General features: G+C 47.0%; 1 protein-coding gene across 1 annotated transcript; it reads left to right on the top strand.

The window, feature by feature from the left end:
- Window positions 1-2,965: 2,965 nt before the first annotated feature.
- On the top strand, window positions 2,966-12,351 carry LOC144077159 (uncharacterized). The gene is made up of 3 exons (XM_077604693.1): window positions 2,966-2,999; window positions 9,441-10,363; window positions 12,340-12,351. The coding sequence occupies exons 1-3, from the start codon at window positions 2,966-2,968 to the stop codon at window positions 12,349-12,351; spliced, it is 969 nt and encodes a 322-aa protein (XP_077460819.1).
- Window positions 12,352-12,610: the final 259 nt, after the last annotated feature.

Below are 12,610 nucleotides of genomic sequence, written 5' to 3'. Positions count from 1 at the left end.
CTTCTCTGCTGGCCTAAGAAATATCTGAATCATATATTATATTTTGTCCATCAATACTTATTATTCCAAATGGTCTGTTAGCTTCCTTTCATTGCTTTTCCCCCTGGTTGCACTGCTTCCAGATGTGTGTTTTCATATTGAAGCATTTAACCAATCACATTTCAGCCATTATTTGTTGCCAGATCAGATCTGCCTCAAAACCTTCACAATCAGTTCTGCGGGCTCTGCTGCATTAAACTAGACTGTTGCTTTTAACCAATCAGATTTCGAGTTGGCAACCCCACAATGCTTTTTCATACGCATTAGCATTTTGCTGGCTGGGATATGTCATTGCCTTCAGCAACTATGATTGGCTAGTAGGCGGGCCCTAGCCAGAGCTCGCAAACTCCACCCACAATGGCCGACAGTGGCAAAAACAAATGGATTCTGTTGCAGATTTGTCTCACAAAGCTATTTTCCAGACTGACTTTTCCAGAAAAAAATGGACATCATTAAGAAAGCGTGGTCAACTCTGAAGCTAGCAAGCCTGTTACAGCCGGGAAAATGGTGTGCGAGCCACTTTCAGTGTGCTAACTTAGCTGCACCATCAAATATATTGTTGTGTTGATTTAAAGCCATTTTCAAAACGGACTATGCCGGAAATATGACAGGACAGGCTCGACTTTCATCATTAGCTTCGATGGTGATAGGAAAGAAGGAAAAAAGAAAGGAGGATGGATATTGTGTACAGTTAAAAAAAAAATTGGTGAGTATAATATGGCTATATTCCTAAATAATATTTCAATTGTGGGCCCGGTTCTGATATCTGAAAAGCTCCAGTGTTTGTATTTAAGCTCCAGTGTTTGTATTTAATCACAAAATGCTGATAGGAAGTGGATTTTACCCCATTTTACCCCAGTTTAATTTTTGGCGTTTCGCCATTGACATCCATCGCTGTCTTTTCCAGGGAAAAATAACCCCCCTGGCCTGGTTGTAATGTCTCAAAAGCTCCAGTATTTGTATTCAATCAATAAATGATGCTAGGAAGTGGATTTTACCTAATTTTAGTGCATTTTTTGTCATTTCACGTATGGACATATCGACGTTCATCGCTGTCTTTTTACTGCGGAAATGATACTCCGGGCCCGGTTCTGATGTCTAAAAAGCTCCAGTATTTGTATTTAATCAATAAATGCTGTTTTTGGCTGGATTTTACCCAATTTTCGGGCAATGTTTGCCCCTACGCCATTGACGTTCATCACTGTCTTTTCCCGGGAAAATCACCCCCCTGGCCTGGTTTTAATGTCTGAAAAGTTCCAGTATTTGTATTTAATCATGAAATGCTGCTAGGAAGTGGATTTTCCCCCATTTTTGTGCATTAATTTATTGATTATTTTTTATGTGTCGCAGCTGTAGCTGCAGTAGAGGTTTTATGGCCATAAAATAGTTTTTGAGGGTTATATATATATATATATATATATATATATATATATATATATATATATATACATATATATGTGTATATATATATATATATATATATATATATATATATATATATATATATATATATATATATATACATATATATATGTGTGTATATATATATATATATATATATATATAATGAGACTCGGCATCAATTAATCAATTTTTGGAAATAATGAAAGTACGTATTAGGCTACTGTGCTATTTTTGAACACACTAGCAGGTGTGAATAATGGATGCATTCAGAAAGGGTTTGTACTTTTCCATAATGGGCTAGCAGCCAAACACATCAGGTTTTTTAACTTTTAAGAGTAAGGTTATTGTTTAAGTACCAACCTTTATTGTCTAATTGGGTGTGATCTGAAAGGAATGCAAGTACAGCACCGGCCATGATAACGTCATACATTCATTCTATCAATAGGTTTTGTTTTCACAGAAATGGCATGTTTTTTTCAGATGGCATACATGATTACCATGGATCACAGTTGAGTCTACATTTCTTCAAACTGTCCTCATTAGTCACCTCTTTGGAGAAAGAGGCTCATCAATATTGAATCTCCCGACCCGTGTCTAACAAAAAAACATGTTAAGTTACTATGTAGTATTTCACCTACATTCTACATATTTTGAGTTTAAAATCAAAAGTATAACCCACAATCACTTAGGGTGATAGGCATGACCGCCTCAGTTTTGAGATTGAGGGTTCAATCACCAATAGATTTCAACCTTCCTGTGTTTGCACGTTCTCTCCGTACCTGCGTAGGTTTTCTCCCGTTGCTTCTGTTTTCTCCCGCATCTAAAAAAAACATGCATGGTAGGCTTGTCTAAATTGTCCCTAGAGATGAGTGTGAATGGTTGTTACTTTCACTCTGCCCTGCGATTGACTGACTGGCAATCATTTCAGATTATGTTCCCCCGCCAACTCGCCATAGTCCCCCCACATCCCTTGCAAGGATAAGTGGTATGGAAAATGAATGAATGAACTCACAACCACACAGAAAAGAAGTACTAAATGACCATGGTGTGACACTGCGAGAAGATACATGTAATGTCATCAATTGGTTACAGTCAATAACAAGCAATTCTGCCAAGAATAAGTCGATATTTTTTTTCTTTAAAGGTATAATTTATGTGTACTTTCCTGTCCATCGAGGAAACAACCATAGAAGCATTTAACCAACGTGGTGTCCTGTCAATGCATCACTTGAGGTTTTACTCTATCAAATAATCTGATGATCTAGAAACTTGGTAGCCAGGTAGCATGGGCCTGTATCTATTGATCCCCAAAGCTGAATTATTATTATTATTGTTATTGTTGTTGTCATCGTCATTATCATTATTTTTATTATTATTATTATGATCGCGGTCGTTGTTATTCTTGTTATAGCTATTATTATTATTTTGTATCAGAGCTGATTAATTGCAAAATTATGGTTAAAATTTTGAAAGCTGCCTCGTGGTATAGAGGATCACTCGTCTGACTTTGGTGCAGGCAGGCATGGGCTTGATCCCCGCTGGTGGCTGTATGATCGGTAATGCGGTGGATCGTTTGTCTCTCTTGTATCCAACGACTGACTGGCAACCATTCCAGTGTGTAGTCTGCCTTTTTACCGACGACAGCTGGGTTAAGCTCCAGCAACCCCCGCAACCCTTTCGAGGATGGGCGATACGGAAGATTAATGAATGATAATGAATTTTGGAAGTATATGGCAATGGAGAAGTGTTGCCTTCATTCGTGCCTTTTTGATTAAAACAAAAAAACTCAATAAATTGCAGTGGACTCAGAGTACCCTGCCTGTAGAAAAGTGGTGGTGAAGTTGTTACGCTTAAGTGTACAGGTAGCGTGATTGGACCTAAATGCAAGCAAGCGAGGGTGCACTAATGAAACTTTAATATATTAATTTACAATGTTCTCAAAAACAACAAACACCTAACTACCAAAAATGGGGAAAGTGACAAACTAAGGACTGAAACAAACTGGGAAAATACAGACTGGTAGAACACCAGACAATCCGACATGGACTGACAGGGTAAATACACAGGGTTTAAAAAGACACAAGAGGCAGTGAGCAGTAGATGTAGCAGGGGCGAGGAAACAACAGGTGAACTTAATGGGCAATCACAAGAACAGGTCACACAGGGGGAAAAAAAACCAACACAACATGATGGGGCCAATCCTGAATAAAAGTATAGTAGTAAAAGAAAACAGCAATCGAGCACTGCCTTCAACTTTTTTTGTTTTTGCCTAGACACTGACTACAGTGTGCGGCCTCATTATCAGCATTGATCTTCGGGGGAAAGTCGACCAGTGAGTGGATTTTGTGCAGGTGGAATTATTAATTTATCTTCTGAGCGACTTATCCTCATGAGGGTTGGTTGGCTGCTGACGCCCATTCCAAACACTTTGAATTGGTTGCCAGCCAATCGCAGGGCACAATGAAACAAACAAATATTCATGCACACATTCATTTTTAAGGGCAATTTGGAGTGTTCAATGCACCAACTGGAGTCCCCAGAGAAAACCTGCGTCAGCCAGGGGATAATATGCAAACTCCGCACAGTAACGCCAGACCCTGGCATTGAACCCTTGATCTCAGATATGTGAAGTGGACGTTCAAATACCCTTGCATCGTGCTACTCATGAGGAATTAATGGATTTAATTTATTTCAGCTAATTTGTGACAAAAAAAATTACATATAGGAAATTCTCCTACGCTACTTGAATATAATCTTAAAATGTTTGTTTAATAAGGTGGCCCTGTGACGTGAGTGGTTAGCGCGTCGGCCTCACAGCTCTGAGGTCCTGAGTTCAAATCCAGGTATTGTCCATGTGTGTGGAGTTTGCATGTTCTCCCCGAGCCTGTGTGGGTTTCCTCCGGGTACTCTGGTTTCCTCCCACATTCCACAAAAAACATGCATGGAAGGCTGGTTGGACACTCTAAATTGCCCTTTTTAAATTGTTTTGAAGTCGAGGCTTCCAATTTTTTCATTTTTTCCTCGAGCCCAAGTTTGATTCTTTTTATCAAAGTTTGTTACTTAATATGGATGGATATATTGTGCCAGCAAGTTCCGAGTTTCCGGGCTTGCAAGCATAGCTGTCTGGCTGTTGTTGTACGTACTTAATAGTTAGAAATCACCAAACAATCACGTTTCACCAACTCTCAGGATATACTACATATATCAGGGATCCAATCTATTCCAAAAAAGGCCACAGTAGGTGTAGGCTTTGGTTCCAACTGATCCAGCACAGACAGTTTAACCAATGATATTTCTTCTGAAACAAGCAGCACCTGTTTGCAATGAATTAATTACACTTTTAAGACACCATATTGGTAAAAATGTTTTTATTGTCTGGAAATGAAAACCTGCCGCCCGTGTGCGTCGTCATCGTAATGTTAGGTGATTGAAGTAATATTGGGAGGAAAAGAAAGTCGTAATATTACGGGATTTAAGTCGTTTTCCTGTTTTTACGGTACGTGAACCGGAAGTTGTTTGGTTTCAGGGGCATCAACTTTTGCCCACGTAATCTCTGAGGCCATGACTTTTGCGTAATATTGGGAGAAAAAGTCAAAAATTAAAAGAAAGTTTAAAAACTTAGCATTATTTTATCTTAACATCAGTCAAACTGAAAGCTGTTCGGGGTCTGCGGTCATCAACTTTGATGACATTAGATCGGTGTGAAAAAAAATTGATTTTGGAATAATTTGAGTGGGACTATTTAATTCCTGATAATAAAACTTTTAATGCGAACGACTTTATAATGTTCATATAGCTGACATAGATTTAAATTAATATAAATAATAATAAATCAAAACAATCATAAAAAATATAAATAATAAATATAAAAAGAAATACATAAAAATAATATAAAGAAGATTTTCAGCTAGTGGTGTGCCTTGAAATTTTTTGAATGCAAAAAGTGTGCCGCAGCTCAAAAAAGGTTGGGAAACACTGGTCTAGATTACATTCTGACTTTGAATTTATAGACATGAAATACCTCTTCCAGCTTTCATCAACCAGCCCACATTCTCTTTCATGAGGTGCGTACATGTTTCTAGTGGGAACAGAAACAAAAAGTAACTGCTGACATATAAATAACCCTGTCATAAATCTTTCATGCTGTTCATTTTTATTGAAAGTTGTCTTGCCAAGTCTTGTTACTCCATTGTCTTGATGTCTGATGGTTATAATAATGGTACGCATGTATAATTATGCCTTTTCAACAGCTCTTGAATTTTTTTTTCCACTTAATGTGCACGTCACTGTTCAATTCACAGGAATTGTACTGAGCTCAAGCTATTTTTATCATAGCTAATAAGTATTTGTATAAGGTGTATTGTTTACCATTTAAGCAAAAAGTGAAACTTTTGGTTTGGCCATTGACAGTAGTACAAGCAGGGGGCCCCGGTATCGCTGCCCCCCCCCCCCCCCTGCTTGTTTAGAACCAAGATAATTGATGCGCAATTAAAAAAAAATCTCTTTTGAAAAAATGTTGTTTCACAAATAAAAAATTCAGTTTACACACTTAGAGAAGGTGAAGAAATTCAATCACTCGTCTATTATGATCCGACAGCCGTTTCTGGCCACCACCATTTTTTTTAACTCTCTACGTTGCACGATTTGGACAAACATAGCAAAATAATCTTAACATACACACACACAAACACTCGCACACCCATAAATCACATTTTATAAGGATTATAGATTAATTTATTTTTGTTATTAGCACCTATTTTTTTCAATAGCTCCCAAGCCATTTGACAGATTGACACAAAATTTACAGAAAACATATTTAATTACCCTCTGTTTAATGAACACCTTTTAGTTTTTTAATAAGACATTCCATTTATTAATGATTAATGTATTACTATTATTAGCACCTGCTATCTCCAATAGCTCCCAAGCAATTTGATGTATTGGCACCAAATATACAGAAAAGAAAGGTAAGGTTCTGTTTAACGAACACATTTTGGTTTTTCAATAATACATTCCATTTATTAATTATTAATTTATTTCTGTTATTAGCACATAATATCTCCAATAGCTCCCAAGCAATTTGATATATTGGCACCAAATTTACAGAAAAGAAAGGTAAGGTTCTGTTTAACGAACACATTTTGTTTTTTCAATAACACACCACTTATTAATTCTTAATTTATTATTGTTATTAGAACCTAATATCTTCAATAGCTCCCAAGCCATTGGGCTTATTGACACCAAATTTAAAGAAAATATAGGTAACTGCCTTCTGTTTAACAAACACCTTTTAGGTTTTCAATAACACATACCATTTATTAATTATTAACTTATTACTATTATCAGGGGTCACCAAACTACGTCCCGTCAGCACATTTGGCCCGGCCCTCTGAACAATAGAGAGATGCTATCGGATTTTTTTCCTATTTGGCCTCCAGAAAAAAAATCCTAGGCCCCGCCCTGTCAAAGAGAGAACGAAATAATGGCGAAAAAGTTAGGTAAGAGAAAAATTGATTCAGAATGCAGGGTATTTAACCTGGAGTGGACAAACGATTATTTTTTGGTTCAATGCAAAGAAAAGGCTGTTTGTCTCATCTGTCAAGAGACGGTGGCGGTATTCAAATAATACAATCTTCGCCGATACTATGAATCCCGTCAGAAAGACAAGTACGATAGCTTGCAAGGCCAAATACGAGCAGACAAACTCTCAAAGCTAATGGGTGGACTACTATCTCAGCAGAATACATTTGTATGCCAAGAGAGTTTGTTAAGAAATGTATGGATGCTGTCGCGGAGGAGGTGTGTCCCAAGAAGAAAGATGCATTTAATGCCGTAAGTCTGTCGGCGAGTACAATGACCAGACGCGTTGAAGAAATCGGGAGTAATGTATATGCCCAGCTGCAGCAGAAGACGAAAGAATTTGACTTTTTTTCATTAGCACTGGATGAAAGCACGGACGTGCAAGACACAGCGCAACTGCTCATTTTTATTCGTGGAGTTAGCGCAAACTTTGAGATATGCGAGGATCAGGCAGCCCTCCAAAGTCTCAAAGGGACTACAACGGGAGAGGATATTTTTGACAAAGTGTGCCAAACCATGGAGAAGTTGGACATGGACTGGTCAAAGCTAGCTAGCATCACGACTGACGGGGCTCCTAGCATGGTGGGCGAAACTCGCGGTCTAATAGGACGCATGAACCGGGAGTTGGAAAAAAGGGGTCTTACCGCCCCGCTACGAGTCCACTGCCTAATTCACCAGCAAGCACTGTGCTGCAAAGTGTTGACGTAGGATTCTGTAATGAAGGTTGTGGTGTCGTGCATAAACTTCAGAGGAAAGGGAGAAGATTGTGCATGGCACAACAGAAAGTTAATGTTCCATTGCTTTTTTTCTATGAAGAACCCAGAGAGAGTTATTTAGTTATTAGGTATTTATTTCATAAATAGTGTTATTTATTTCCTGTTTTTTCTGTGAATAGCTCAGAGAGGGTTATTTAGTTATTTATTTCATTAATAATGTTATTATTTGTTTCCTGACTTTTTTCTGTAAAGAACCTGGAAAGGGTTATTTGGTTATTATGTTTGGCTTTCTGGAAAACAATAAATTTTTTAAGCTCCCCTACAATCGTCACACTTTTTCTGTTACAAACTGACACCGGCCCCCCATCAGAGAAGGGAAAAGTTATGTGGCCCTCACAGGAAAAAGTTTGGGGACCCCTGCTATTATTATCACCAAATATGCTCAATAGCTCAAGACTGCAGCAAGCTAACATATTTCAGGTCAGTAATACTCATGGATAATACTTGCAAATGCTCAAACACACTTAGAGAAGGTAAAGAAATTCAATCACTCGTCTATTAGGATTCGACAGCCGTTTCTGGCCACCATAAGAAATTTCAACTCTGTACGATGCACTGTTTGGATCCGACAGCTGTTTCTGGCCACCATAATGTCAACTCTCTACGATGGAGGGTTTGGACAAAAGTAGCGTAAGAATGTTAACATAAAACATCCATCCATAAATCACGTTTTATCTATTCCTGCTCGCCGAAACACTTTTTTTTCCTGCCGTGACATCTTTCCACGTCATTTACAACCATTATTTTGGGGAGAATTTCCACCTACGAGTTTCCAGGTGCACACACACACTTCCATCCGTATATCAAGCTTTATATGGATCAGAGAATAGATAAAGCGTGATTTATGGATGGGTGGATGTTTCATAACTCCCGTCACGACAGAAAAAAAAGTGTTCCGGCGAACACCTAAAAACTCGCTGGCGGACCAATCAGCCACGCGGTGCGTTTAGGGCACATCATGTAAAAACAATGATTCATACATCAACTCTGCTTTCAGCTGTAACGACTTTACACACTTAGAGAAGTTGAAGAAATCAAATCAACAGCCGTTTCTGGTCACCATAAAAAAATTCAACTCTCTACGTTGCACGGTTTGGACAAACATAGCGAGAGAATCTTAACATACACACACACCCATGAATCACACTCTATAAGAATTATAGATGATATATAAATGGTTAGGGTTCTCATCTCATTTTGTGAACCGCTTTATCCTCATTAGAGTTGCGGGGGGTGCTGGAGCCTAACCCAGCTGACTCCTGGCCAGAGGCGGGGGACACCCTGAATCGGTGGCCAGCTGATTGCAGGGTACAAGGAGACGGACAACCATGCACACTCATACCCATACCTAGGGGCAATTTAGAGTGTCCAACCAGCCTTTCATGCATGTTTTTTGTGGAATGTGGGAGGAAACTGGATTACCTGGAGGAAACTCACGCAGGCCCAGGGAGAACATGCAAACTCCACACAGGTGGACATGACGTGGATTTGAACCCAGGACCCCAGAGCTGTGAGGCCGACGTGCTAACCGATCGCTCCACTGGGCCGCCCTCATTAACATGTTCTTTTTTAATTATATCAGTGGAGATGAATTATTCCAGTCCCGTCCAGTCCCGTCCAGTCCCGTGTAGTCCCGTCCAGTCCCGTCCAGTTCCGTCCAGTCCCGTCCCGTCCCGTCCAGTCCCGTCCAGTCCCGTCCCGTCCAGTCCTGTCCTGTCCAGTCCCGTCCAGTCCCGTCTCGTCCCGTCCGGTCCCTTCCGGTCCCTTCCGGTCCCTTCCGGTCTCTTCCGTTCCCGTCCGGTCCCGTCCGGTCCCGTCCGGTCCCGTCCAATCCCGTCCGGTCCCGTCCCGTCCGGTCCCGTCCGGTCCGGTCCCGTCCGGTCCCGTCCGGTCCCGTCCGGTCCCGTCCGGTCCCGTCCGGTCCCGTCCGGTCCCGTCCGGTCCCGTCCGGTCTCTTCTGGTCCCGTCCGGTCTCTTCTGGTCCCGTCCGGTCCCGTCCGGTCCAGTCCGGTCCCGTCCAGTCCAGTCCAGTCCAGTCCAGTCCAGTCCAGTCCAGTCCAGTCCCGTCCAGTCCCGTCCAGTCCCGTCCCGTCCTGTCCTGTCCCGTCCTGTCCCGTCCAGTCCCGTCCAGTCCCGTCCAGTCCCGTCCAGTCCCGTCCAGTCCCGTCCAGTCCCGTCCAGTCCCGTCCAGTCCCGTCCAGTCCCGTCCAGTCCCATCCAGTCCCGTCGTCCAGTCCCGCCCAGTCCCGTCCAGTCCCGTCCGGTCCCGTCCGGTCCCGTCCGGTCCCGTCCGGTCCCGTCCGGTCCCGTCCGGTCCCTTCCGGTCCCTTCCGGTCCCTTCCGGTCCCTTCCGGTCCCGGACGGGACCGGACCCGTCCGGTCCCGTCCGGTCCCGTCCGGTCCCGTCCGGTCCCGTCCGGTCCCGTCCAGTCCCGTCCAGTCCCGTCCAGTCCCGTCCAGTCCCGTCCAGTCCCGTCCAGTCCCGTCCAGTCCCGTCCAGTCCCGTCCAGTCCCGTCCAGTCCCGTCCAGTCCCGTCCCGTCCCGTCCCGTCCAGTCCCGTCCAGTCCCGTCCAGTCCCGTCCAGTCCCGTCCAGTCCCGTCCAGTCCCGTCCAGTCCCGTCCAGTCCCGTCCAGTCCCGTCCAGTCCCGTCCAGTCCCGTCCCGTCCCGTCCCGTCCAGTCCCGTCCCGTCCCGTCCCGTCCGGTCCCTTCCGGTCCCTTCCGGTCCCTTCCGGTCCCTTCCGGTCCCTTCCGGTCCCGTCCGGTCCCGTCCGGTCCCGTCCGGTCCCGTCCCGTCCCGTCCGGCCCCGTCCGGCCCCGTCCGGCCCCGTCCGGCCCCGTCCGGCCCCGTCCGGCCCCGTCCGGCCCCGTCCGGCCCCGTCCGGCCCCGTCCGGCCCCGTCCGGCCCCGTCCGGCCCCGTCCGGCCCCGTCCGGCCCCGTCCGGCCCCGTCCGGCCCCGTCCGGCCCCGTCCGGCCCCGTCCGGCCCCGTCCGGCCCCGTCCGGCCCCGTCCGGCCCCGTCCGGCCCCGTCCGGCCCCGTCCGGCCCCGTCCGGCCCCGTCCGGCCCCGTCCGGCCCCGTCCGGCCCCGTCCGGCCCCGTCCGGCCCCGTCCGGCCCCGTCCGGCCCCGTCCGGCCCCGTCCGGCCCCGTCCGGCCCCGTCCGGCCCCGTCCGGCCCCGTCCGGCCCCGTCCGGCCCCGTCCGGCCCCGTCCGGCCCCGTCCGGCCCCGTCCGGCCCCGTCCGGCCCCGTCCGGCCCCGTCCGGCCCCGTCCGGCCCCGTCCGGCCCCGTCCGGCCCCGTCCGGCCCCGTCCGGCCCCGTCCGGCCCCGTCCGGCCCCGTCCGGCCCCGTCCGGCCCCGTCCGGCCCCGTCCGGCCCCGTCCGGCCCCGTCCGGCCCCGTCCGGCCCCGTCCGGCCCCGTCCGGCCCCGTCCGGCCCCGTCCGGCCCCGTCCGGCCCCGTCCGGCCCCGTCCGGCCCCGTCCGGCCCCGTCCGGCCCCGTCCGGCCCCGTCCGGCCCCGTCCGGCCCCGTCCGGCCCCGTCCGGCCCCGTCCGGCCCCGTCCGGCCCCGTCCGGCCCCGTCCGGCCCCGTCCGGCCCCGTCCGGCCCCGTCCGGCCCCGTCCGGCCCCGTCCGGCCCCGTCCGGCCCCGTCCGGCCCCGTCCGGGCCCCGTCCGGCCCCGTCCGGCCCCGTCCGGCCCCGTCCGGCCCCGTCCGGCCCCGTCCGGCCCCGTCCGGCCCCGTCCGGCCCCGTCCGGCCCCGTCCGGCCCCGTCCGGCCCCGTCCGGCCCCGTCCGGCCCCGTCCGGCCCCGTCCGGCCCCGTCCGGCCCCGTCCGGCCCCGTCCGGCCCCGTCCGGCCCCGTCCGGCCCCGTCCGGCCCCGTCCGGCCCCGTCCGGCCCCGTCCGGTCCCGTCCGGCCCCGTCCGGTCCCGTCCGGTCCCGTCCGGTCCCGTCCGGTCCCGTCCGGTCCCGTCCGGTCCCGTCCGGTCCCGTCCGGTCCCGTCCAGTCCATTCCCGTCCAGTCCAGTCCAGTCCATGTTATTGCTGCTGATAAAACTTTGAAGAATGATTAATATACATATAGTGACATAGTGTTAAATTAAAAGATTTTCAGATGGTGTTGTCCCTTGAGATATTTTTCAATGCTTAAAGTGCTGCAGCTCCAAAAAGGTTGGGAAAAACTGGTTTATTGTTTAACCAACCAACTATGAAAGTTTTGGGATGTGGGATGAAACTTGTGTCGCAAGCAGAAAAGTCACAGTAAGACCTTGAGTGTTAGTTCATTCACGATGTGGTCTGTTTTCACATTTATACTCTGGAGAAGTAGAGATGCAGTCGGTTTACTTTAAATCTTTGACAGTTCCACAGTCAATGATAATGTTTTACTCTCTTACAATTTCTCCATATAATAATGAAAATAAATTTATTAAGATGTTATTGCTCTTTCAAAAGGGACAGGCGTTCCCAAAAGAGTGAATTCACACCTGCCCTGTTTGTTCGGGACCAAACCTAAAAGCTTTGTCATACACACTGTTTGTCAGGCCCCAGACTAGACTGGTGGCTGGTTGCGCCTGTCACCCTATCGCAGGTCCAGCCCCTAATGACTCGAGTGCTGCCAGGTGTGAGTCATTAGTCCACAAGGAGTATTTAAAGCCACTAGGAACATGACCATGCTGGTGGATCGTCTAAACAGTTTACTGTGAGGTACCCTCTCGCGTTTTTCCTTGCCTGTCTTATTGATATTCGACTTTTTGTTTGCACCCAGGATTCCGACCACGCTTTGCCCCCACGACCACGGATCACTGACCACGG

Source organism: Stigmatopora argus, chromosome 7 (assembly GCF_051989625.1).
Source record: "Stigmatopora argus isolate UIUO_Sarg chromosome 7, RoL_Sarg_1.0, whole genome shotgun sequence".
Lineage (NCBI taxonomy): Eukaryota > Metazoa > Chordata > Actinopteri > Syngnathiformes > Syngnathidae > Stigmatopora > Stigmatopora argus.
This window is presented reverse-complemented; position numbering and strand designations above follow the sequence as displayed.